General features: G+C 43.7%; 1 protein-coding gene across 1 annotated transcript in view; it reads right to left on the bottom strand.

Annotated features, from left to right (window-relative positions):
• LOC8028838 (focadhesin) overlaps window positions 1–26,826 on the bottom strand; it is a 77,184-nt gene that overhangs the window by 43,233 nt on the left and 7,125 nt on the right. The window contains exons 5-18 of the mRNA XM_029973218.3: window positions 24,776–24,877; window positions 23,558–23,723; window positions 22,382–22,579; window positions 19,809–19,899; window positions 16,792–17,069; window positions 15,032–15,235; window positions 14,294–14,398; window positions 12,884–13,098; window positions 12,191–12,317; window positions 9,308–9,366; window positions 8,576–8,789; window positions 5,278–5,422; window positions 4,211–4,396; window positions 3,160–3,278 (exon numbers count right to left, since the gene is read on the bottom strand). Of these exons, the coding sequence (XP_029829078.2) occupies window positions 3,160–3,278; window positions 4,211–4,396; window positions 5,278–5,422; window positions 8,576–8,789; window positions 9,308–9,366; window positions 12,191–12,317; window positions 12,884–13,098; window positions 14,294–14,398; window positions 15,032–15,235; window positions 16,792–17,069; window positions 19,809–19,899; window positions 22,382–22,579; window positions 23,558–23,723; window positions 24,776–24,877 (2,209 nt within the window). The remainder of the gene's footprint in view (window positions 1–3,159; window positions 3,279–4,210; window positions 4,397–5,277; window positions 5,423–8,575; window positions 8,790–9,307; window positions 9,367–12,190; window positions 12,318–12,883; window positions 13,099–14,293; window positions 14,399–15,031; window positions 15,236–16,791; window positions 17,070–19,808; window positions 19,900–22,381; window positions 22,580–23,557; window positions 23,724–24,775; window positions 24,878–26,826) is intronic.

The raw sequence follows: 26,826 nt of genomic DNA, 5'->3' as shown, positions 1-26,826 counted from the left end.
AAAAAAAGTCAGAGGAGACCTAAGCACTTCTTATGAGTTGTGAATGCGAAAGCATGCTGCCTGCGGCATATTGCTTCCGCCTCACGTTGTCAAAGAGCCTTGTCTTCTTGCCACCTGAGACGCTTAGAATCGCAATCTGCTTGCGCCTCACGCTTTCGAAAGGATGTGTTATGTCTTTTAGCACAGTGTGCTGCTGCTTGTTCCCCCGTCGCTGGAGGTAAACGTCTCAAAGACCACATATGAAGTGGTCACGTAGCTAACATCCACTAAAAGAACTGCAGATGTTAGTAACTGTTACTAACTCCCGGTGCCACTTGCCAATTGTTGGGTAGTGAAGCTGCTTGACGCTTGCGCGGTTGTTGTGGCAGGTCCCACAGCGTGACCGTTGTCATGCCAAAGTTGCAATCTTTTGCAAGAGCTCGCAGAGCATCGACATATTCGGAAATGGTTTCGTGGGGCTCCTAATCACGTTTGTGAAGTCGCCATCTCCCGAGTAGTTCCGATGGACCAGACTCGAAATGGTGTGGTAGACGTTGCAGAACATCGTAATAGGAGAGCCCAAATGGCACTTGAGGGTGAAGTAAATCACGAACCCTGCCATAGGTTTCCTCTCCACATAGGCTGAACAGTAGCGCTCGCTTCTTCGTCAGCTCTGTGACGTCGTTGGCCTCAAAATAGAATTCGCGCCGTTCCTTCCAGGACGTCCAACCTATACCAGGAGTGTAGTCCAGAATTCGAACTTGTGCCATCCTCGCCGAACCATCCAGGTTTATCCTTGTCACCAGTGTTACGTGGTGGTCTATTTACATATTATTTACAAGAGAAGACTGTAAGAGATTGGTGGTGAGCTACGAGCCATGCGAACATGTCGCTGGCTCGATCAGGAACAGTGCATGGGGCGAGGCCCAAGCTGAGACCACAGGTCTTGGCACTTGCTGAATGAAGACGACGAAGTCCTATCGTAACATTTGCCCTGAGATCTATCCTGTGCGCACACAGTCCTTTTTGGTATACCCTCCGACCCGGCGTTTCACTGCCAAACAGTAAACAAAAGACATATTTCCACAGATCAGCTCAACAGCTGGCGTATTTTCGAGTATCGTCCTCTCGTGTCGGTCTCAAGCGGTTATGTGAACCATGTTGAATTAACCTGAGACTGGGGTAGAGGAGAAACATCAAAACATAGAAGAGACAGAAATTAGAGAGGACGACATTGAGACGTCGTCCTGTCTATTTTCTGTCCCTTCTACCTTTTAATGTTTCCTCTCTACCCCAGCCTCAGGTTAATTCAACACGGTTAATATTCACCAGCTCACCTGCCCCCTTAAGATATTTTCTCTGGTTATGTGAACTTCATAAAATCAAATTTATTGATGAGAATAAAAATATATTTAATTACTCACCGAAGATTTGATAACATCAACAAAGGGCTGATAACCTTAAAGGGCAACTCTGGTCAAATTTCGATGTTGAGAAAACAATGCAGTCCTACGTCGTATCATCTGAAAGGTCTCCACATAAAATATTACGACACGATTCCGCCTAAAAGTTTATTAAACAGGCCAACGAAGTCGCAGCGGCTCCACGGTCAACAAAATCCGCCCAACCTATCGGGGGACATGCAAAGCAGCGCAGTCAATGTTGTTGTGTGGACACAGCCAACACTGCGCGGAACGTCAACAACTGGAAGAATTGTTTTTTTCGTTTCTTACTTCTTCAGGTGTGAGGTGCAAGGGCAAGAGAGAAAAAAGAGAGTGTGGGGAGCCGTCCACCGCTTTCTTTGATGACATAGCGGATGTCTCCATATCACGTGATGTACAGTAGTTGACGAGCAGGACCAATGTTGCCTGCCACGAGCAAGGCTTCGGCTTCGCTTTGTGATTTTTGTTTAAATGAGGTTTGCGAGAAAACTATTTAAGTTTTCGGAAAATGAATGGCATAGAACCGTTTATTAGTAGTTTTGACATAATAATCACCTGTAATCTCAGAATTTTTGGAATTGACCAGAGTTGCCCTTTAAATACAGACATGATAAGTAAATGCACCCCCAGATTATCTGATTGGAAGTTGCCCTGCAAATCTTTTCCAGCATTTTTATTCTCGATATACACGTGTATTAGTAGTTTGAGAGAGCCTTAAGAAATTGCTGATTTTGAAGTTGATTGATTTAAATAAATATGTGTTTTAGATACATTAATACCTTTTTAAGCATATAGAAGTCTGTTCCTGCCTCTTTCATGTGATCAACATAAATTTTATGTGCCTGTCGGCTGGACAAAAAGAAAATACACAGGGCCACGTGGCGAAACTATGAAGATTACGCACGCAGATTGCCAGAAGGCGACCATTCGTGAATTTTGCAACTTGAAAATAATTACGAAAAATTGATCGCGAAAATATATTATTTTATGGCAACAAATACATACCATACTACTCCCATTCGCGAAAATTTGTGAATGCGAAATATTCCCACAACCCACACTTCGTGAGATTTGCAGAATATCAAGACCACAAAAATAAAAGCGTTCACAGTTTGTTACTCAGAAGATCGAAATACTCTGAGCACCTCCCTTCAAAGAGATCCCTTATCATGAAGGATGCTTGCAATAATATTGTCACCATAGCACCTATAACATAATAGAAATGAAACAATAGGTGCCAAATGGTCAATTGGATATTCCATGCATTTGTTTTCCTCCCAACCTATGAAAATTGCCAGCACACAGGTATGAAAGTATTTTTTTGATAAACATACTGCAGATTGAAAACCCTATTTATATGTTTTACATACGACAGAGCTTGCGGATAAGCACATGCCAAAGACGCACATAAAAGCAACCAGTACTCTATCTTCCACAAATAAAAAGGCAAATAAAAGCAAATGTGGCAAATAGTAAGAAGGTGAAAAAACATACTGACCCGTGTTTCTAACCTCTAGTTTTAGGTTTTATTCAGGATACTTAGCCTCAGGTCTTATTAAAAAAAAACACAGGTCAGCTTGCCAGGTGCAACTGTACTCGGGGACAACTTTTCTTGTCAATGAAGCCAAAGCTATGGATACTAATGCACATGCTGTCTTCACTTCTTAAGAAACGCCAGGAAAAGCTGACTTCGAGTGTAGCTACTTTCAAAGTTGGAGCAAATTTAGAGATGACCGACCTGAAGGAGGGAGCCCAACAGGTGCTTGTAGAATCTGTTCTGGTTTATGAGGGCATCCTTTGTTGGGTTCCCAGCAGAATCACACTGGAGGGGCGGTTCGTAAGTCAGCAGCGTTCCAACTGCAGTCAAACCCCCCTTCAAAGGTTAGACAAAGCTTCCCTCAAACAAACAAAACAATTCCATAACTTATTTCCACTGATATGCCATTACGAGCTAGGAATATCCATGTCAACTAAGAGCACATTGCCTCACTACCCGACAAAAGACAATGCTTGCACAATTCAGTCTCGACAAACACCAAAGAAATGCACTAAAAAGCAGCTATATGATCAGTTGCACGTGGCTCATGAATAAGACCCATTCATATTACCGAAATGATCCAATGTGTCAAAAGTTATGAATAGCCTATTTACAGCAGAAGGCCACTCAAATTACCACATCTGCATCATACCAGCACTATCGCTAATACACTGAAAATCACTGACTACTCGTCAAGTAGCCCAATCCATACTATCTTATTTGTTGGGCCCTTGTGCAGGGGATTGAATTCGTTTCGGGAGAAGCTCCTGTCGAAATATTTTGCCAGCGGCACACAGAAATGCGCAAGAAAATGCACCCTTCTAGGTGTTGCTTCCCCTCGGTGCACCCGAGCAAGCAGGGAGAAAACGTTCCCCCCCCCTGTGGCAATTCTCTGCAACAAAACTGCATGCATGGGACAAAAACATCTCTCAGGCACAAGCATATAGTAAATTAGATGCAATATTACCACGCCTAAATAGAGAAGCGTACATCCATGTCAATACACTAACACACCTGGATAACTTTGAGCCGAAATAATACGAAATCATAGTCGCAGGATTAGAATCGCGGGACAAGCCCCTCCGAAGAAGCTCTCCGCTTGCCACGACTGGTGCTTTCCTCCTCTATAGCATTCGCTTTGCTAAAAAAGAAAGAGCTGACGGCTCTGTGCAAGGAGCTTGTACCGCTCTTCTTAATAACCTGCAACAGACTATAGTTGTCCCAGCGAGGTGCACCAAGAATGCTCACATACTTGCAATGCTGCTCTGGATGCTTGGGTGTCGGTTTCCTTCATACAGTGAGCAAAGCAGTTGCGGCGCTGCCTTCAGGTTTCTGTCCTTCGTGTCGGGCCTCAATCGAAGATGTAGCGTCGAGTACGCAGAGCGTGGCATCGAGTTCACTTCGCTTCGCAGTAATGCCGACAGGAACTCCACGTAGTCTGCAGGTGTGAGCGAGACACCCGGGCTGTGAATATCGTTATGATCTCCTAGCCCCCCAATTAATATTGATTGTATCGTTATGATAGAGGCCTGAGCGAGCCGATGCTTCATTGTAGGAAGAAACAGCGCGAAAGGACGAGGACACAACAGGGAGACACGCAAGAGAGATGGACAGAAGGCGCTGCCTTACAATTTCGGTATATACCAGGGTATACCAGAGTTGTAAAACAGCGTCCTTTGTCTTTGTTGTGTTCTTGTCCTTCTATGCTGTTGCTTACTACAGTAAATTTCGGCAATTAACGAAGCCAGGTCTACAAGAAATAAACACAAGCTAACAATCATTGAACCATTGTGTAGAACCAAATTGTTTAAATCGTCCCTCTTCCCTAACACAATAGGCGAGTGGAATAATCTCTAAAATTGTTATCAATTTAGAATCACTGGCCATTTTAACGAAGCGCTACTCAAGCATTTTTTGGCAATTAGCTTGCCTGTATTGCATTGGCATGTTTTGTTTTTGTCATTTTTGTTGTGTGCATTGTCTGCCTTGGCATTTATAAAAAATGCCGGCAGTATACAAAAATAAGTAAATACTGACATACAGTATTGCTCTGCTTTTTTTTTACTTTTCAAGCAGTGCCAATTTTTTATTTCTTAGACACCACCTTCCCTTTTCCTCTCATGTGTTCCTCATCGTGCACACTTTGTGTGCACAGTGAGGCAAGACCATATCCCTAGTAGTAAAACTGTCATTTAATCAACTTAAATTACGAAGAATTCGAAAGGCGAAAATTCAGGTTCAGGAAAAATTGCACTAGAGTGTAACTTTGCTTAATGCTTAGAATGGCTAGTATGGTTGACCACAATGTATCTTATTCACCTTTCAGGATTCCAGGATCCTCTATGCTTTGCAGTAAATCAATGAAACAATAGCCCGGCGCGTAGTTCAGCACATCTTCGGGATTTCGTCCGAGGTCCATTGGTGTTGATATTTTAGATGCTGGGATCTTCAGGTTCTTTTTGGCCTTCAAGAAGAATTAAGTCCAATGTATTAAATTCCTATTATTAAAATCTTCAGCAAAACTTTCTTAAAAATATAACGTATTAGAAAAATCTTTGAGAAAAAAGTTGAAAGAGTTAAATTGGCTAAGAGAAAAAGACTCTACCCCCCCCCCCCCCCCCCCCCAAAAAAAAAAAGAATTCTGCAAAAAAAAAAAGTTGATTTTGCTAACTACCATATTTACATCCACCAACATCTAGAGATTATTCCCAAAAAGTTTTATTTGTTTACACTGCATAGTTATTTTTTTTATAAAATATTTTTGGTCCACCGATGCTAAAGAAAAGGCAGAGGTTTGAGCACTTTGAACATATCTTTCTCTGTTCCACTTTTTGGCTATCACTCGAGGAAAACTATTGTTTGGTAATGGGACAAAAGGAAAGGCTCACTCATTGTTTTTCCTCACTGGAATTTAATGGCCAATGCAAGTGTGGCATTGTTGTCTTTACTTTGTGGGTGTATTTTTATAAAAGATGCCAAGATTTTGTCAGCGACATAAGGTAAAAACTTCATATGATTTTTCAGCACGATGGTAGCATTAAAAAAATTGCTTTTTAGAAATATTGTTTTTACGGTTGCACTCTCCAGGTATTCTACTGCATATCTAGTGAAGAAAAATTTGGGGTGCTACATTAGGTTTCCAACGATAGTTTTTCTAAACAATGTCAGTGTGTTCCTGACAAAAGTAAATATTATTTCTTTCAAAATTCATGAACAAAGATGAAATTCTGCACGGCATACTGCCTCGCAACTGCCAGTATATACTGCAAATTTCATTCATTTTAAGCCAAAGGTTCAAAAGATTATCTTTTTAAGTAGCGTCCTTCCTTAATAGAATGAGTGCCTCTAAAACCACAACTGCAAAATGTCCAATATAACTAAATCCCCGCATATCTGCGGATTACCTGAGGATCATCTGCAGATATCCGCAGTCAACTGGTGGATGGGGATAAAAATTAATCAGATTTCACGGATTGCGGATTGGATGAGGATGCCAGGGGCTGTGGATGTGGATATCTGTAGGTCAAGATCTATGTTTTTGACGAGGCAGCCCATAAACAAGCGCGACTGCACAGTGAATAAGCGAGAGACACTATGAAGTGCATCGCCAAATGTTTTGTGGGAGCAAATTACTCACATAGAAAAAGAAGAGGTGTGAATCAACAAGAAACTTGTCCTTTACACCAAAAAACACCCGATTCTCACTGAGAATCGAGTTTAGGGCGTTCTATCAAGCCAAAAGTTAGAATAGCGCACACTAAAGTTTTGCGTACGCAAAGAGTAGCATCGTCGCCACTGCGCATGCGCCGAACGCTAACCACATTTTGCACTTTGCATGCGCTATTTTTCGGAAATTGCATGCATACGCAGAGTCTTCGCACTCCTCCTCCGAGGAGGATTCGTGATGAAAAGTACCATAGGCTAAAGCCAAGACGAGCACAGTTAAAAAATGGCGGCTCCAAGGACCATGGCTGCGGCTGCTTTGGCAGCGGCGTAAGCGTGTTGCAACGTCGGCGGCATCCTCGCGACTGCGATTTTCTATATGGGACGACATTGCACTCGGTTTGGAAAACCCAGTAAGGTGGGCAACGATCGCCAACAACTTGATGCCTGCAATGCGCAAACATTTCTCGGCAAAGGTATGGTGTGCGAAGGTCAGCACACGCTTGCGTCGCACAAGCGGACACGACCAGTGAACCGCTAGCGTCACATTCTCAAGTTTGAACAAATCTAAAATGTTACTATGGGCAAAAAAACTTGTTTGTTTTCTCAAGTTACATCATTTCGCGCATGAAATAAAAAATGTGACTGTATCTTGGCGGCGTTGCAAGCGCGAGATGCTTGGGCTTTTGCGTAGTGGTGGAGAAACGTTTTCTAAAACTCTCTTGCGTAGCGTGTACTAATGCGAACGCTACGTTTAGCGCTAGCGTGCGCTAAAACTGCGTAAGGTATTCTAAAACTCCCTAACGTGTGTGGATCAGATGTGAATACAATAATTTAACGACAGTGAGGATGAGATTTGAGTGCTGAAACAAAGTCTGCAAATACGGATCGGATGCGGATGATCAAAAAGTTATCCACGCAGGGCTCTACATAAAACTATTATTATTGTTACAATGTTTGGTGGGATTAAGAGACGAGACGTCTACTTGATGTCAGGTTTTAATTCCAACCGATCCCGCAGGCTCATGACTGCTGTTGCTGCCACAGCACCAGCGACAGCCTGTCTTCCTCTTCTTCATAGCAACACCAAAGTTACCAGATGCAAGACGTCGCAATTGCTGAATTAACCAACTTAATGCGACGGTTATTCCTCATCTAACATCTGCCAAGCCCAATTAATACGCACAAACTGTCAGCCCTTTTTAATAGATGTGAAGTAAACCTAAACAAATTTGGTCGTAACAACAAAAATGTTTTCTGCAGATGCATTTTCCATGTTTCAATGAAATAAGAAGTCCGGTAGATATCAAATGCTGACACAATTAGTACCCCAGTTCACCGTGTATAATGGGAGAAATTTGTAATGTTCTGCGAGCTGACAAGCCGTTGTTTTCTACTAGTACGACTCTTGCCAAACTCTAGGAAGCCGAACTGTGAGGGGCGCTTTGTCCCGCTTGTTTCCTAGAGGGCTTGATGTTTTCCAAACAGATTCTCTACGTCGTCGGCCTCAACAGAGCACAAGGCACAGGTTAGACACATCGGTACTGCCTGGGAAGGCACAACAAGTTGGCTTTAAATCGGATGCACCTTCCCAGGCAGTACTGGCAGAGGCATAATATTTTTAATTGATCTATAGTCCTCACCCCAACTCAATGTTTGACGCAAGTGCTGCGTCAGTGTTCGGCTGCGACTAGTTTTCGACTGGTGCTCCACCGTTCGAACGCGACCTTCAGCTAAACGCTGACGGGGCGGCATTCGTCTACATCAACCAAACGCCGTGTAAAAAAAAAACAAAAAAACTTTACGTCGTTGCTGTTTTTGAGGTTACAGTTCTCAACTTGGCCGCTGAAGGTGCGACGGTTAGATATCCTCGCCAATCGGTGCATATACGGTGGGAGGTTAAATGCAAATGATAAAAGAAGCTACTATATCTTAAAAGAAGAGCGGAACCTACGGCATCGGGTAGAACCTTGAGCGTGTGGCAGGAGGTCGAAAAAGCAGCCAGGGCCCTGTAGGCCCCACCAGTGGTCGCCGGTTCGTTGACTTTGTCGACGACCTTCCAGAGTTTGGCTGCCGTCTCCATCTCAAACTTCTCGTACTCGATGGAAGGCACCGACAGCACGGGCACCACGGACATCAGGTGGTAAAGGCTTCTCAGCACTTGGGGCCTTTGCCGACGCGTGCGAGAAAAGTTTGGGCGCAAATTGTCGACCGTCCGCAGAGTGGCCAATGTCGAATTCAGCTTCTCCAAAGATATCGCTCGTTTATAAACGAAAAGGATCCCAGCACGTTCGGCTGCCTCAGTTTGAGGAATAAATGCATAACAGAAATTACTCTATTAATAAATCGCAAATATAAAAAGTGCTCTGGCACTTGTAAACAGCATTACTATTAGCTTTTATGCACGAATTTCCAACTGTAGTTACCAACAGGATTAGAACGGCATAAGAAATCAATTCATTACAAATACGGAAAGATCTACTGCATAGATTTAGAGTTTTTAGACACAAATAATTAACATAATAATGCGCACTTAAAAAAAAAAAAAATCCAATGTATTTGGTTAGTTTAGTTTCAAAGTATACATTAATTCACAGTTCAAATTGCAAGTATAAAAATAAATCTGACAGTCACAAACAGTGTGAAAGGTTGAGCAAAACCTGCATACAATTCTCTGGAATCTGACCTTTCGTCCCTCCATAGCTTGGGGACAATCGCTGCTAAGGTTGTCTTCACATCTATCACCTGGAAAAGTAAACAAGTGAAGACTGAATGCTCCATGCTCATAAAGAAGAACACAGTTAATAATGAGCAAATAAAAAAAAAAAAAAAAAAAAATACTGGCAGAGAATTTGGTGCTATGTCAGCCCAATAATGCCCAGAAATACTTATCACAAACTGAAGCCGTTAGAGCAACCAAAAACAAGTGACCATAAGTTGATCTCGTTGTCATATATTCTCACTTTAATGAGAGGTTTTAAGATAAACTGGCCTTTTTAGCATCTACAAATTATCAAGTTAATTCTACATTAAATAACAAAAAACTAAAAAATTAAATTTTTGTTTTTAAAAATTACAATTTTGAGATTTTACGGTACCTCCGCACAAAATACAATTGCTGAATTCAATCTTTAGCTATTCTAAAAACACCAAGTTTCAAGTCTCAAGTCGCTGGATTTAAAGTATAAGAGAAATTGAGAGGGAATTTCTCGTTTTGACTTTTTAGTCAAAATCATGGGGGTTTTAACAATGCCCTTCTAAATGGATTTCAGGGAACTTGGTATTGCTGTTTTCTGCAATGACTTAACTGCACCCTAGAGCTCTACTTTTCACAATATACTCAATAAATAAAAAGTAATTAGCATCAACTTAAGGCACTTATCATTCCACCTGTTTTATTTTCACAATTGATTCATTTCACAACTGATTCATTTATAATAAATATTACCACCTTATAAATATTTTATTAGCTTTAGGATGTATGATGGACCTTTGGGAATCCCTATATATAATTAGAAAGAAAGATTTTTAGTGAGAAATTACCCTAATGACCCATAAGAAATAACCTATTGAGGCTTCTATATTTTGCCATTTTTTTTGTTTTAGAAAATATATTTCAAATCTGATTTCAGATTCAACATCATCATTAAAGGGACACTGACATTCCCCAAAAATGTTTTTTTATTTTTTGCCAGGCGCTTCATTATGGTGTCGGAGGACTACCCAATTAATATTTTGCAACAGAGTAGCGTATTTTTTTAATAAAGCCAAAAGACGCAACTGCTCGAAACCGAAACCGAAACCCGACGGAGGTCGGAGAAGTGGAGAGAAGAGAGTGAGTGGCGGAAGTCACGTGGCTACACCCGACTGTGCTTTTTTTTTTTGTTGTTTTCTCCGGTAGCAGACGACACGACATGCGGCGTGCGATGCGCCGTGCGGGAACTGCTCGTCGTGTGATTCTTTTGCAGTCATGTTTGTTCCGCTCGTTGTTCTGTACTCCAAGATTAGTTGTTTTGCACATTGAGGAGTTGGAGATGAGTAGTGAGTGCCCGTGGTGAATTTCCATGATCGGCTCCGAAAAGAATACACCCAAGATGTTGCGTGAAGAGCTCACATGTCCTGCGTCCGAAAAAAAAAAGGGAGCATTGTGCGACAGAGTTTCCGAAAGATCAACGGGATCGGGACAAATGGCTGGCTGCAATTCCTGTAGAACATATACGGGCACCTCGGAAAGCGGACGCTACCTGATTTATATGCTCCTTGCATTTTGTGGAAAGTGACTACATTGAGTTCGCAGGTGTCAAAAAGGAAATCCCATACCATTTAATTCAGCGAAGTGTCGTCCACAACATTTGTTTGTTTCTTCGGTGATAATTGTAAAAAAGAAAAAAAAAAGAAGAAATATGTAAACATAAAAAATGTAAAGAAAAAAAAAGTTTTACGGGGGATTGAACCCGGTTCTACCACGTGTGAAACGGACGTCTTTCCCACTGAGCTACTGCCGCTTCTCTTTACTGGCAGATCTCTTTCCTTAGTAATAATTCAGCCGGTAAACTGTACGTTGGAAAGTTTGCTGCCGATTTTCCTCTAGCAAAAGCGCTCCCGGGTCGAAGTCGGGAAGCACCACGCATTGGCGACATTCGCACCTAGTAAAGAAATCGTACGCGTGCGTATTCAACTCGAAGTAGACAGGTCGTGCTTGACGTTTGCGCGAGCGATGTCTTCAGCCACGAGAAGGGAGTGACGGCTCGGCGACGTCTTCGTGCAAATCGGCTTGGTGGTCGGGCGTGTCGCACGGGAAGAATGCCAATTCTTTTGATCAGTCCCAAATTTCCCTTTTACAGATAGACAGAATTCGCCGGTACCGCGAACGACAGTTCTGTAATAGAGGTCCCACGCCCGTCGTCCGCTGCCGTCGCCGTCCCCGCGAGTCCCACGACACGCGAAACGACGAACGCACAGAATGCTTCCGGTTGTCTGTGGAACTTTTTTTTTCAATCAACGTATTTACAGCTTTTTAGAAGCCACAAAAAATGGGTTTCATATTTTTTCTATTTTTAATACTGAGGGTGTGCCTTCAGTGACCCACGACTTTGATTAAATTTGGTGGTCGTATCGATACCTTAGAAAACGGCCCGTGACCGCGGAAAAGAGAGTGAGCGAGACTCAAACCGGCCAGTTCTTGATCGGCGGTTTTCGGGCGGAAAGGAACCGAATTTCGATCCACAAATTCTGTTCTGGGTAGTTGAGCTCTCATATAACACATACAACTAAAAACCTCGGCGAGCATAAATACCCTGTCAGTGTCCCTTTAAGAGATACATCTACATAGGTACTGTATTTGAGTGACATATGGTAATGAATAAAATATATATATATATATATATTTAAGAACCCTAATTTCCTCTTAAAAGATAAAAACCGAGGATAAAAATGACAACCTCTCATTTGCTCTTGCCGTATCATGCTCTATAAAAAGCCTGAGACTTTAGAAAGAGGCAATTTACACAATCAACCCGCACGAATATGCCGTCCATACACAAGCAGGCGAGCTTTTGTCTGGACACACCTCGGACTTGCAGAGGTTGTAGATGCCTTGCAATGCAAGCACCACAGCAGCAGACTGGTGGTACTTGCTGTGCTTGCTCACAATCAGGGAAAGCGGACCCAGCATGTCCACGCCATGCATCGAGGGGCTGCGAGCCAACAACACACATTGCCAGCGCATGATAGTGTGACCACTGCTACAAAGGCAGATGCACCATTTAACACTTCTCAAACTTTTTGGTCGCACGGAACCCGAGGAAGCCACAAAAATTGTGCACAACAAAGTACAATCGTAGGAAATTTTGCTTGTGTTGCTTTTCATACATCCCCACCATTTAAATTGTGATGTCAGTGCAAAGTGAGATGAAGGCGCTTTGCATGGCCCTGGGGAGGGAGGGTGCAATTTGGGTGTTTGCAGAACCCACAAGACCAGCTCACAGAAACCCTGTGTTTTGCGGAACCCAGTTTGAGAACCCCTGATTTAACGCACAGCACGCTATGCATTCCAAGATGACATGTTCTTCAAAAGTGCTTGACTTGAGGTCACTGATAAAATTTGCACCCCATTCGAGCAATCAGAGGGGGAAGGGGGGTTACAGCGTGCTTGGCCCCCTCCCCACGCCTGCAGGGGTGATGAGTACAAAAGGTTAACTGCCACATAAATGTGGAAGAATACACTGAAATAACGGCTGAGAGAACAACTCCCTGCGCTCACTCGTGTTTGATGACGTCGCCGATGGCAGCCGCCTTTGCGAGCAGCACGTCGTCGTAGCACGAGTCCTCTTCTTCTTCGCGCAGCGCCTTGAGCAGGAGGGGGAAGCTTTGCGGCTGCTTGGCGTAAAGCTGGGCCATGCTGGCGATGCAGCACGCCTTCAGCACAGGGTTGGCAGACAGGGCTTGCAAGGCATTGTACAGCGGTGGGATGCAGTACTGTTCGATTCCAAGAACAAGGGGCGGGGGAGGGGGTGGGGAACAGGACGACAGGTTTCCTTCAAGAGAAATGATCCAGTACGGCGTCTGCCGCCACTCGGTAATGCTACAGTACCACTTCGCTCGAAGAGTCAAATTGAAGTCAAACTTAAGGGTCTTTTGTAAAGAACCGACGAAGGGCAACTGGCATACCTTTGAGGGGGGGCTGGGGATTAGTTTCAACCACCTGGGGATCTTTTGACATGCAACCGAAACCTCGGTTGCACAGAGGTCCTCTCCGCAATCAGCCTCCGTGAGATTGCAAGCATCTTGGCTTTACTCGCAACAGTGCAAATGTACTGTTGGGTGTGATAGAACATCTCCCATAATAATTGCACAATGTTAACATCAAATTATTGTGTCAGCAGCTCCGTTCCTAAAAACAAATTGCTCGCTACTCTTCTAAAATGCTACGCCACAACATAAAGAAGGTTATGAGCAGACCTCCATACTTACAACGAGAAAAAATTTTGCGGTCATGCGTTAATCCACATTACGGTAAGAGCGATAGCTCCGACACATCACGGCGAAGTTGTTGGGCGTCGGCATCGCGTTCATGCACAGTGGGGTGTGTGAACAGATGCATTCGGAACGAAATGGATATCTGCTTTGCTCCGAACGCTTTTAGCTTGTTCCATTTGGTTCCGAACAGTTGTGTTTCTTTTCTTGTTCAGCAGCGCATGAAAGCGCATCTCCTGGCACGAGCTCTTGGCATTGACAGTGCTACAACAACATTGTTATCAACAATGTTTTTTTTTTTCTCTGAGATTGCGTGCAGTAAGCATCTGGTACTACAAAAAACCTGTATATAAGGCAGGTTATTAACGCTGTGGCTTAGCTTAGTGCCAACGCTTCCGCTTCGCACGCAGCAAACCCTGGTTCGATTCCCGCGGGTGGCGGGCAATCTTTTTCAAAGATATGGCAACATCGACGGCGGACACCCCCCCTACGCCCTATTACGCCAACTACAACAACATCAACTATAACATTGACAATGAACATCATTTCCGGTGGTAGGAAGATCCTATAACAGCTAGCACTGTAAAACATCACATTAAAGCTAAAAAAAGGAATTTAAATGATTTGCATTACAGACGACTTGGTATGAAGCGAGCTCTGTTGAACAATATTAGCGGTAATAGCAATTGAGACTAACTTTGTGGACGGCAGTCTTGGGGAGGCTTTTGAGGAGAACTAAGATTGTGTCGGGGGCCCTGCATCTGCCCAGCTTGTACAGCATCAGAGGAAAGACGGACGTTCCCTGAAACAAAGTGTTCCCATCGTGAAAATCACATAGCAGTTGAAAACATTGAAAGCAGCAGTCATGCAATGCAGCAAGTTTTTTTTTGTTCCTCTTTATAATTGGGGCCGAGTTTGTTTCTGCTGCATTCTCATAGCCTAATTTTCACAACCTATCTCGGCAAACAGACAAAGTATGCACATTGGCCAAGATGTTCTGATACTAAGTTAAATCATCAAACACAAAACTTACAAAGCTTCTAATACCCAAAGTTTGTCATACAATTACTTTGCTTTCAGGCACACTATACTCAATACCTGCAGACGCTACACCAAGTGTTCAAATTGCTCTTCCAAAACTGCACACAAAAAAAGCATATAATCCATATCGAAGTTAATGTTTGGGCAGCATACATGCTAAGGTAAATGCTACATGATACGATGCCACGTTTGTAAAAAATCACAGCCGTCTTTTCATTTCGTGCTGAAAAAGGCAATTCTTTCAATACGTCAGGCAGCACCATTTTGTACAGTACAGCAGTCCTAGAATTCCGCACTGAGTGGCACAGAGTGCCACAAAGAAAACGCGAGAGCCTTGTAAAGAGCAAACGTTCTAAAAAGTGCCGATACAAGCTGTAAGTATCTCGGCACTCACCAACTCGACGGTTGCAGAAATGGTGCTCAAAATGACGCCCAAGGCAGCACCAACCACGCCGGCGTCCTCGGTCGATGTGACAATAGCCGATGCAGTCAAGGCGATAAGGAAATTTGGGTGTTCTCTCGAACGGTGCATTCCACCGAGGGTCTTGATGAATGGTTCGCGTCTCTCACAGTCCAACTGATTGTACTCGTAGAGGACCTTGCAAAAAGGTTGAGATAGCAGTTCGCATGAGACGACAGGGTTTGCCCTTTTTGATGACATATAAATCCAAACATGCGGGTGATTAATTTTAGTGATAAAATAAAAGTGCAAGCTAGAAAGCCGCCATGAAAGGAATATTGGCGGGCCAGGATCTGAACCTAGGTCTTCTCCCTCCTTACCAGTGAGATAGCTCGCCAAGCGAGGTGTAGTGCAGGATGTGGTACACCTCACCAGTGATGAGCAAACCTAGGTTCTCAAATAAGTTGCCTTCTTAAACTTCTACTACAGCCACCGAAAGCCATATCCATATTATTTCATATCCTTCATTAGAATAAATAGCTTTCTAGCTGTCGCCTGTTGCATTTTTTTATTAGTGCACGAGTTTCTTAAGTTATGCTTTCAACAATTAGATATGTTTAACTTCAGTCGTGCAACTTTGCTATCTATGCAACCTCAACCAAGAAACAAGCAAGTGTAACGAACTAAAGCGCTAGCAGTAAGTAAATATTGAAAGCGTTAAGCCCATTCTTCGAAGTGTGAGAGTTTGACGCTCCTCTCATTAAATGGACAGGAGCGCTGCCAGAGACAATCGAGTGCGCTCTTCGTGTACCTGGTATTTCTCGGAGCGCGAGCGACTTTATTCGTGCTCCACGACGTCACGTCCACAAACAAGATGGCTGCCGTGTCGTCGAGACCGTCGAGACGAAGAGCGCAGCCGGACAACTGCCCTTTTTAGTTGAATAGGGGTCAATCCAGCAGGTAAAAGCAATTTGATTTAAAGGCCAAGACAGCAATTAGCGTTCTGAAGGTTAGTTTGTGCATTTCTCCTGAAAACTAATTCATATATCGAACAGTAGCGTGACGATAGCACAGCGACAGAGGAGTTGTTGAGCTGAGAAGACATTGGGACCGCTGCCCTTTTTAGAATGCTTAGCCCAGCGAATAAAAGTATTTGGACTGGAAAGCCGAAACATCAGTTAGTGCTGCAGAAAAGGTTTGTCCAAATCATTGCCCGATAACGAATTGAAGTGCTATCAATTGAACGGTGGTGTGCCGGTTTCGGCGTAGCACATCGACGAGTTCTATCTCGTGCTGCAAGACGGCACGGGACACCTGGCAAGTTTGACAGCTTCCTGCTCAAAAACAAGTGAGTTCAAGAATGTTGTCTTCCATTTAAACCTGAACAGCGTGCATGGTCAATAAATAGATTGGCCAAGGTAACTGTCAGCACATGTGCTCGAAGAGAATCTTCAAACCTTTCAGGAATATTAAAACATTCTTAGAAACTTTCTCGTGTCAGTCTTTTTTTACTTTATACTCCGCCGCTTCACAAAGGCCCTAATTAATTTATCTTCGGAGTAATTTCGACCTCTGCCACCCGTATCACGAGACGCCGGGTTCGTCATAACTGTGTGGTCGGAAGCGGCTCATGGAGCTCGTCTATAGTTTCGGTGTGTAAGCTATGCTTCGTTTAGTTACTGCACTCGGAGTATGACACTAGGAGCGTCGGAGTAGGAGTAAAGGAGCGCGGACTTAACGCACCCATTGAATACCTTGGCAACCAGCATGGCATCGCAGAGAAGCTCGCAAGTTCCACCAAGGTTCGTTAGCGGAGCGCGAAACCGGTGCGGCAATAAGGGCCGCTTCTTGGAATCTTCCGGATCAAATGCTTCCATCTGTTTGAGGAGTGCCACAGCGCTTGCTTGGAGTCTCGACCTCTGTCCGGCGGAAGGACCGGAGTCTGGAGGCTGAACCACCAGTTGTGCCAACGGCAAGGTGAGAACCCAAGCAACCAGTGAGGAGCCAGCATTCTGCTTCAGCAGAACGTCACCTGAAACATAGAACGTGAAAAAAAAAAAAAACGCTCTAAAAAATCGCAGACAATCCCGGGACACGTCGGCACCGTCTGCATGGACGGTACTAACATCTCCACAGAAACCATCATTTCTCAAAGAAAGCCATAGAATGTACCTGGCCCCTTCGTCACTGCCCTGAACTTAGGTTGCGCTGCACCCGTAAAGTTTGGTTTGCACGCTTGCGCTAAAGTTGGATCAACCGCGTTACAACTACAGTTGAATCTCGTTACAACTACAGTTGAATCTCGTTAATTCAAACTCGAGGGGGACCGAAAATTTGTTCGAATTAAACGAACTTCAAATTAGAGAAAGCTCATTAAATGAAGTAATAACATGCAGCGCTGCGTTGGGCAGCGCATGTGCACTGAGCTAACACATGAGTGACGGGTTCCGGGACATTTTTTTACACGGATCACGGACATTTTTTTACACGGATTTTTACACGGCCTGTGCGCGGTTTCTCAGTCGTGAATCAAAGAACACCGCTTGGAGCTTGGAGACTACCTCTAATGTAGCATTTGCATTCTCCTGGCAAGAGAAGTAGTGCACAGTTGTGTCCAGCATGTAGGAAGCAAGGCAATTTTTCAGCTCCCCGGATAGCCACTCTTTGCATGCGGCTCTGTTCACGTCCGCCTTCTTACCACGAACGGTCTTGAAGGTAAGGCCGTGACTTTCCTTAAACTGCAACAGCCACCCGTTCGATGCCGAAAATTCTTCAATAGCCATCTGGCTTGCGAACTCCATCGCCTTGGCTGCAATTATTAGCCCACTCAGTGGAAGGTTTCTGCTACGAACCTGTTTTATCCACCTGACAAGAGTGCCTTCAAGCTGGGGATGTGCTGACGTCTGCAGCCTCTTCCTGGCAGGTTTATGCTCCTTTTCATATCCAGCAAAGATGGCCTCCCTGTTCTTTATGTATGTTGATAGAGTACCCTTCATGATGCCGTGATTCTTCGCTATTTCCGTCTTGGAAAGGGCAGGCGCCTTGGTCAACTTCTTGCAGTATCTTTACCTTCGTCTTGAGGTCCTTTGGTGGGCGATACGTGCCCTGGCTTGCCACGATGCTTGGAATCGAGATAACGTCAGTCACGTGCCCACCGAAAACACGTTGAACCGCAGCTACGCGTGAGTGCAAGCCAAGAAACATAACTGTCGCACTCCCCCCGAAAACGCGCTGTAGAGCAGCGGCACAACAAACATCAGTCGCGCGCCCACCGAAAACATGATGAACCACAGCAATGCGCGAGTGCAAGGCAAGAAACATAACTGCCACGCTCCTGCTGAAAACACGCCGAAGAGCAGCGACGCAGCACTGTCACCGTGCAAGAGAGAGAATGACAACAGCCACTGCCAGCACTGCACCACTCATCGCAGCTTTTGAGGTCACCACGTGATCGGCTGTCATGGTTACTTGGAACTGGAGACAGGAGTAGCAACTGGTGCACGGAGTAGCGCGGCCACAAAGCCGGGTCGGAGGTGCCGTAGCGTGAGTTAGCCTGCTCCTGAAAACATGGGCAGCAGCGCGGATGTTTAAGCGATCGAATTACCGGGCGTTTTCGCACATTGAAATACATACAGTGTAGTACGAGCCACAGCGTCAGTTCAAATAAACCAAAAGTTTGAATTAAGTGTGTTCGAAATACTAATGAGATTCGACTGTACTTGTAATTGCTCGTGACGAGAGTGTGCGCTGGCGGCACCTGTCGGGCAGCTCCGGAACAATTCCGATCTGCCCATCTTCCACACTCCACTGTACTTGAAATAATTCCAAAAATCTTAAAAAGAGACCATTACTCATAGGTAGTGCATATGTTTGATATCGCATATAGTGCAATACCTCCGGTCTAGCTACTAGTTGGAAGGATTCCACGACTACGCAACAGTGGCACCAGTCTGTTTGAGTAGTATGTGCTCTCGTAAGCGGTTACGAGCGGCTGCAATGCAGTTGAGTCGATCACACTCAAGTGCAAACGTGTGAACCAGGCCCAAGTGGAGCAAAACCTCACAAGCACCAACCCTTTACTTGCGATGCATCGCGTAGCGCGGCCTTATCAGAAACCGAGTGCAGAAGCAGTTATATAAAGACACAAATTTATTTAGCAATATTACTGGCCCATTTCTGGGGCTGGAGTTGAATGGCTGAACAGTGATTGTTTGAAATATAGCATAGTGAGCAACAGTCAAATACCAAAATATGATAAAAAAAAATGTCCCACATTGAGACAAAAAATGACAGCAATTTGGCCTGTAGAATAGCGGTATGAATGAAATGTCTGCAATGAATTTTGCAAACCACTGAAACTCTCCCTCAATTCCTCGTCAAAATTTAGTTTACCCGTCTTTTGCCACACTGTAGATAGGTGCCTAGAGTGATGTTTCAGAAAACAGTCGAGCTAAATCTGACAAACATCTAGAGAAGATGACCCTAATCACTGTCTATCAATGATCCCAGACTACAGTATCTGGCATGGAAGCGTACACAAGTTACCCACAATGAACATGACAAAACAGCTGAACATGTTCTTGGAACGATTTGTTCAAATGATGAACAGTTGCAAAGTTTTGAATGGTAGTTAAAGTAAAGAGAAAAACCTTCAGTTACTCAAAGTCGCCTGGACCAAAGAGACAAACAGACACAGTTGTATTTTTACAGGCACTGAAGATCAAAAAGATGAAGGGCCCAGTAACCTTTTTGAAGGAACATTCTTACTCACATATGTGAAGAAGCCTTCCGATGTATGGCAGCGAAGCTTTTGTCAGGAAGACAGATAGCACAACAATGCAAACATCTGTCAAAAAGTCACACTAGAAAAAAAGAGATCCATACATATTTGTTCAACATACACATTATTAGGCCAATGAAAGACTTCAGAGTAACAGGCAACACTAGAATTATGATGTTGCTGCTGCCACATGGTGTTTATTATCATCTTGCAAAACTTTTATCAAACAATAACTCCAATCTTACAATCGCCCCCTAGTTTATTTTCCTTTTAAATTAAATTTTAAGTGTTTGTGATGAGCAAATTTACTTTCGTCGAACATGCCAGTCAATATATTTTGAAAATGAAGTATTTGTTAATATTTTAAAAGCAGTCTTAAAACACACTGCTACCAGAGTTTATAGAGTAGATTTCCTGCCCTGTGTGAGTAGGAAAAGAGAAATAGACCCAAATTAATAAGCAGAAAAACAATTGTGAAGGTTGATAGTTCTCCTTGGCTTTAATACATTTCCCCGAGGTTACCATTTTTTGTTCCCACGGAGGAACAAATATGGCTGGGACACTGCTTTGTGCAACGACTGAACTCGAGACAAACAAGCACACTGTTCGGGTTCAGCATGCAGACATTGCCTTCTTTACTTTAGCTCACTTCACTTCACCAACTTTCTTTCGCGACAGATTTTTCATGTACTGGGTTCCCTCTCAAAAGAAAGCCCATCGAGAGAAACCTAGGTACTATTCAATACTTTGTTTCGTTGCATGACGGCATGGCTGCCGGCACGCTAGCGTCAAAGCGTCGAAACATCCTTGCATGTGTCGTCTCGTTGAAAAAATTTTAAGAAAACGCAAGACGAGGCCCACGAGATGCACCAGACGACGAGAGGGTGAAACGAGAGATGCCAGGAAAACCATGCAAGACCGGATGGACAATTGACGCAGGGTCCTTTGTGTTGAGTGGCCGCTTGCACCACCTAGCCCCCCCGCACGCTCAATTATGGTGCTCAGTTTAGTTTCGGTTTTGAAAGGCGACCGAAATTGGTACTTTGGCACAGGCTTGGAGCAGATTACCATATTTTAGCAAAACGTAGCAGGGTGTAGCAGGGTTAGCTCCATGGCGCAGTCTGGTGCTATTGGCACAGCAATCACATCACTGCATGTTGGTCTAGATCTGGCACCCAACAGTTTCAACCCATCTTGGCACTGACCCTACAAGACCGAGGTAAGTGCCTTGAATAAGATTGTGCCAGATTTGTAAGCACTGGTCGCTAAATCCCTATTATTAGAAGGAGGAGATCTGTGAGCTCTAAGCTGGTGCCCCATCGCATTCCAGATGTATAGGATTGATATCTGATCAGTTAGTTGGCCAGGACATCAACTGGAATTTATCATGCTCTTCCATCTACAGTAGCACAATTCTGGCCCTGTGAGCATTATCCTGTTGGAAGATTCCAGTTCCGATGTGGAAGACAGGCCACCAATAGGTGTAGTAACTGGTCAGGCCTTTGTCAAAGTCGCTTAAATCAACAGCCTTTCTTATTGCCCGCGCACGTAGTCGACAAAATGATCCCTCGCATCCCCCGGTAGCCATCATGTACCATCTGCACCAGAAGATAAAAAATAATGCAGCTTCAGCTAGAGGTGCGCTCATTCCCAAAATGAAAGGATGGTCATAATGTTTTGGCTGCTCAGGGTATAACTATGGAACCTAAAGGGGCAATGCGACAATTTTCGGGCTTTGGTTAATTAACTGCGAGAATTAATCTGTGTCCCCTATAGAACGGAGAACAGAAAACCCATCTTTCTCGTGCGTGCTAGTTTTCATTTTGAAAAATTTTTAAAAATCGAAAATCAAAGTACCCTTCAACTCTCACGCTGTCTTTCGAGCAACGTCACTGGGGGGGACCACTTGGTTTCCCCCCATTGGGTTCTGTCTTCAGAGCCCTCTTCCACACCTTCCGCCGTTGTCGACTTTTCGAGGATCAGCATTGCCAAAGGTCGCAACGAGCGATTGAGATGAGACGGTTTGCCACGGTGCCAACGTCGAGTGTAGCACTTCCGCGTGTACCCCAGTGACGCGACGCTGGAATTGCCATCACCGCCACACGCAGCCGCATATCAACAAATCATTTATTTTATTTTTTTTGCGATTATGCAGCGGAAAAGCAGTCTTTCGGGAGAAGGTGGAGCGTTATTTCTCACTTGTGCATAGCAATATCAATAGCAATTTTCAGCGATTAAAAAATATGAGCTGCAAATTCTTTCAATGTTACAATCGTTGCAATGCCCCTTTAACTGAAAAAATTATTTGCCACGGGGGTAATATTTCTCATTTAATTCGTTGACAAGGATATTGACTCTCTCTCGCTTGCACATATGTTGCAGTCATAGCATACACGTACGGGCTTTTCAATGCAGTTTCACCGTGCCGACCGTACGAGTACCTACATAGGTGCAACTCATATACAAATTTTGTTCTCTAAAAAGAGTCGTTTATTGGGGTTGCGATTTATAAACCGGAAATTATGTTAAAAGCAGGTGGAAAAACAAGCAAGAAAAGCGGTCACCTCCTTCGACGCCTCGCAGAGCCTTTGCACCTGACGCAGCAACATGAGGCAAGTGACTTGATGTTGGTGAGCGTGAAGACAGACTGACAGCGTGTATGTAGCACACCAGCCACATAAATTAGGATAGTGAAGCTCCACCAGTGGACAAAGCTCTTCAAGTATCGCCACAACCTGAGCAAGTTCTGCAGCATCCGTCAACTGCAAGAAACAACGGCGGAAATCGGAGCTCCTGTGTGCCAACGGAAGAATATTTAAAGGGGCACTAAAGAGGTTTTTGAAATTGTCTACTCTCGCACAAACTCAACCCATGTGCCCTAAGCATCCTAGAAAACCTGGAAATACATTAACATGTGGCCTTTTTCCCTTTTAAAACTCCAACCAAACATCAGGACACTCCCCTTTAATAAAAAAAAAAAAGAGGGCAATCAGAATTTTTGGTCACGGAAAAAGGTGACACATGATCATAATATATTCAATTTTATAGGACGTGAGGGCACATAGTAAAGTTATAGTCATAAAAGGACAATCTCAAAATCCACTTTAGTGTCTCTTTAGGTGGACAGTCAATTGCAGTAAAAAAGTTCTACTAATTTTTTTAATGTTATCTATAACATATAACAAAGAACTAGTCACGTCTTTTGCAGAACTGCTGAACTACTGTAAACAACATTTCATGCATAATAAGAGGCAGCTCTTGAAAAACACAAATTCCGTTACTATTCGCCTGGGTTTCATTTCTCTGAATCAAAAAATTATAAACACTGATGAGGGATGTCATACATTAGGCTTTCATAAGCTGCACTTTCATGCTAGAGTGGCACACTCTTCAAACTTCCCATTTTTGGGTGAACACAAAAACTATCCCTGTTGTTTATCATTTTTGAGGCGTGTTAACACATATACCTCAGTGCTAACTAAGTGCCATATACAAAGTGCTGACTTTGTGCTACATCAGCACTGTATCAGTGTTCCATTGCATCTGACCCTACCTCTTTTAAAGCTTACATACACAATGCAACACTACCGTAACTCAGCACTGAGTTATGGTAGTGATGCACATTGACAACAGTGCTGATGCAACCCCAATTGTATTATCTCAGCACAGCAATGCAGGTGTAAAGTAGACCTGGGGGCTTAACAAAATGACGACATGTGGAGTCTCAGTAACAGGCTTACAGGTAGCCACTGCAGGGACGCCCTCAGAAAGGCCTCTTGCTGGTGGCAGAATTTCGGACCACCGATTATCCTGAAGAGCCCCATCCGCAAAGCAGCATGCTCCAAGGGCCATAGCGGACTGAGCAGCACATAGTCAAAGAGTGGCGAGAGCATCTCAAATGTCTCCCTGAAACAAAACATTAAATTCTTCCCTCCGTGAGACGGCATGTAAGAAAGCGACTGACAGAAACCATTTAGCAACATCCAGCATACAAAAGAAAAAAGGCTCCATCTTGTAAGATGGGTACAGGAAAGACAGATGGAGAAAATCGCCACGAGTGTGCAATAATTCAAAGATAATTTTAAATATTTAAACTATCTGACCATATTTGTTGTTATGGGTGAAGCTCGTATAACTTCAAATAATTTCTTTAATTAAGTCCAACATTTACCGTACAATAGACCCATCTCAACGGCTAGTTTGACTCCGCCACTGCTGCCGCAATGCATCAAAGAAATTTTATGTCTTTCTGCACGTGCAACCACCTCTCTGGAGCTTTGCGCGTGTAGAGCATGAAAAGGCACTGCAATCTGCCTCCTGTGAACTAAAGTTCTGGCGGCGTCACGCATGCACCGAACACTTGGTGAAACCGCTCCACTAAGCCGTCTGTTAGTGGGGATTTTTACCACTGGGATTAATGAAGCAAATCGACAACAAATAATGCCATGCCATTATAAAAAAATCATGAGAAGTATGAGGTACCATACCTGAGCTCAGGGTTTCTCAATCTTTTCAATCTCAAGGAACACTTATTTCCACTGATTGAGAGATGAGGAACCCCCCCTCCCCCTTTGGCATTATTGCAATAAAGCAGTTCAGATGCCCACAGTTTGTCAATATTAATGCCCAAAACAAGGGATTGTTTGGCCACACAACAAAACGAATTATGCACCCCTTGATCTCTAGACAACTGGAAGTAGCATGTTATGTGTATGTAGCTCCTTTCAAGGACTCTTTGAACACATCCTATAGGCCCTAAGTACAAGCCAGTATTGGGCGAACGGACAATGCGCAGAAATATTCATAGTGCTGACAATCCTGCAGCCAATCTGGGAAATGAAGCAGAAGTGTGTCTGTGCTAATCTTTCAATAACGGCCGTATGTCAGGGCTAGCGCCACATTCAGTTTGCTTCCCGTGGCATTGAAATAGTTCGTAGCCAGCAAAGTTCCTGCCTTACCATCCCTGATGTTCGTCGAACGAAAGCTGGACCACTTCCAGCACGGATCTCCAAGAATCCGGCTTTTCTCGGAGAACAAGCACAAGTGGATGTGTGGGGCTCCTGCAAACAATAGTCCAAACGGGACGGATCCCTTGCTGATCAACAGTGCACAAAAAAAATTAAAAATAATGGTCCTTCTACAAATATGTCACATAAATTTAAGATAGAGACGCTGTTAAATGGTGCATAATTCCTTCCCTTAAAATATCAAGAGCTACCTTTCTTTGAACTTAAAGGTCCTCAAATCAAACCAGAAGATTAGATTTTCTAAATTTCAACAATAGTGAAATCATAATGTGATGCATGAAGTTAACTAACAGCTGCATTATGAACACATTAGGAAATAAACTCTACAATAAATGCAAAACGAAACCAAATAAGCAATGTAGAAAGTGTCGATGCTCGTCTCTTCTCGTCATGAGCTGGAATCTTCTATACCTCCTATCTCGAGAAACTGGCTGATGCAATCTGCTTTAAAGCCACAGAACCTTGTTACACAATCTTCGTTTATATGTTTTCGCAACTATTAAGCTTACGAACGCTGGTGCCGTTGAACCCCCAAAGAAATATGTGTATCGATTCCCCGTTTGCAGTGTTTGCCTTCCCGCATGACTCAGAATTAAGCAGGTTTGAACAAGATTGGGGCTTTCGCAATCATCTGTTCATCCTTTGATTCTTTTTCCCATGCACACACATATTTTGTTTTTCCTGGTTCCACTAGTTTCGTTTCGGATGGAGTTCAAAGTTTGTAATCATGCACTGTGCACTCAGGGGGACACGAGTTGAATACATTGCATTAGCGGTTGTACTGCACTGGCTAAATTGCTCATCTACAGTGAGCGACTCATAGCAACTTTGAAATGACCAACCAACTACATGCTGTATAAATATTCACACAACCCCAATTATTAATACTTCGCATTGGCGTGTTAAAGGGTAACTGCAAAGAAAAAAAGTGTTTTTTTAAACAGCCCTATTGGGACAAGCATGTCAAAAAACAATTTTTCCCGAACAAAAAATATTTTTACAGCAATATTTATTGCGCGAGACTGATTTTAGTTTGTAGATATTTCGTCTGTTTTAATTCGCGCGCCACAAAGAGGGTATTATACGTCACGGAGTGGCTGCTATACTTTTCATTGGCTAAGAGAATGATTGACAGCTTAGATCTTGGTTGTTAAACCTTTGTGATATGTTGTAATTTCCTTTTGAGCGACATATTCTTATGTCTAAGGAATAACCCATGTAATTAGAGTTATTATTCTTTACAAAAGGTTTACAAGAAAGCACTTCCGTTTGGATTCATACCATAACGAACAAAAGCTTCACCATTTTCTTCATGGCCGCCGAAGTCCCTGCTCCCGCTTGTCTCGCCTACCTCGACTAGTCGTTTCGTCTAAGTAATCAGTGTTTCGCGTTGACCCAGCTGCTTGAGTGAGACTTCTTGAAGTGGACTATTGTGAGTTTAGCAGCTGTCGCAGGTGTTAGTGATAGGAAGCAACGCGGGGTTTTGGCTTTGATAGCATTGTTTGTTACTTTCACTTTCAGCTTTTCTTTCTTTGCGTACTATCCTTTTTTTTTTTTTTTGCTTGCACATGCAAATGTGGACTTTTTGGAGATGTCAGCTTCTCTACAGCGGCGTCGTTGCTCCGTAAAGTAATGCCAGATGAGTGATCTCGACAGCAAGTCTTTCAGCAGCCTTGTCGCCCCGAAAGATGGCAAGCTATGCCACTTGGCTGGAGGCAATCGGGCATTCGCATAGCGACAAACGTGTCCAGGTATGTTCTCGTCATTTCACCCCGGAGGCCTTCAAAATTTGCATTGGGTGCATTGAACATCCGCGACTGAGACACAGCTGTTACATAAAAAAACCTGGCGTAGCCAGGTTATTACGAGCTGTCTGCAGAAGCCTTCGAACGTCCGAACTCTGCGTTAGCCGACATTTTTTTTTTTCTCGGCTTCTGAACCATCTTACGTAAAGTTGTTCGAGTTGAATGTGTTATCGTAAA

The sequence above is a fragment of the Ixodes scapularis genome, unplaced genomic scaffold (genome assembly GCF_016920785.2).
Source record: "Ixodes scapularis isolate PalLabHiFi unplaced genomic scaffold, ASM1692078v2 PGA_scaffold11__112_contigs__length_91849675, whole genome shotgun sequence".
NCBI lineage: Eukaryota > Metazoa > Arthropoda > Arachnida > Ixodida > Ixodidae > Ixodes > Ixodes scapularis.
The sequence above is the reverse complement of the archived record's forward strand: the minus strand, read 5'-3'. Positions and strand labels throughout refer to the sequence as shown.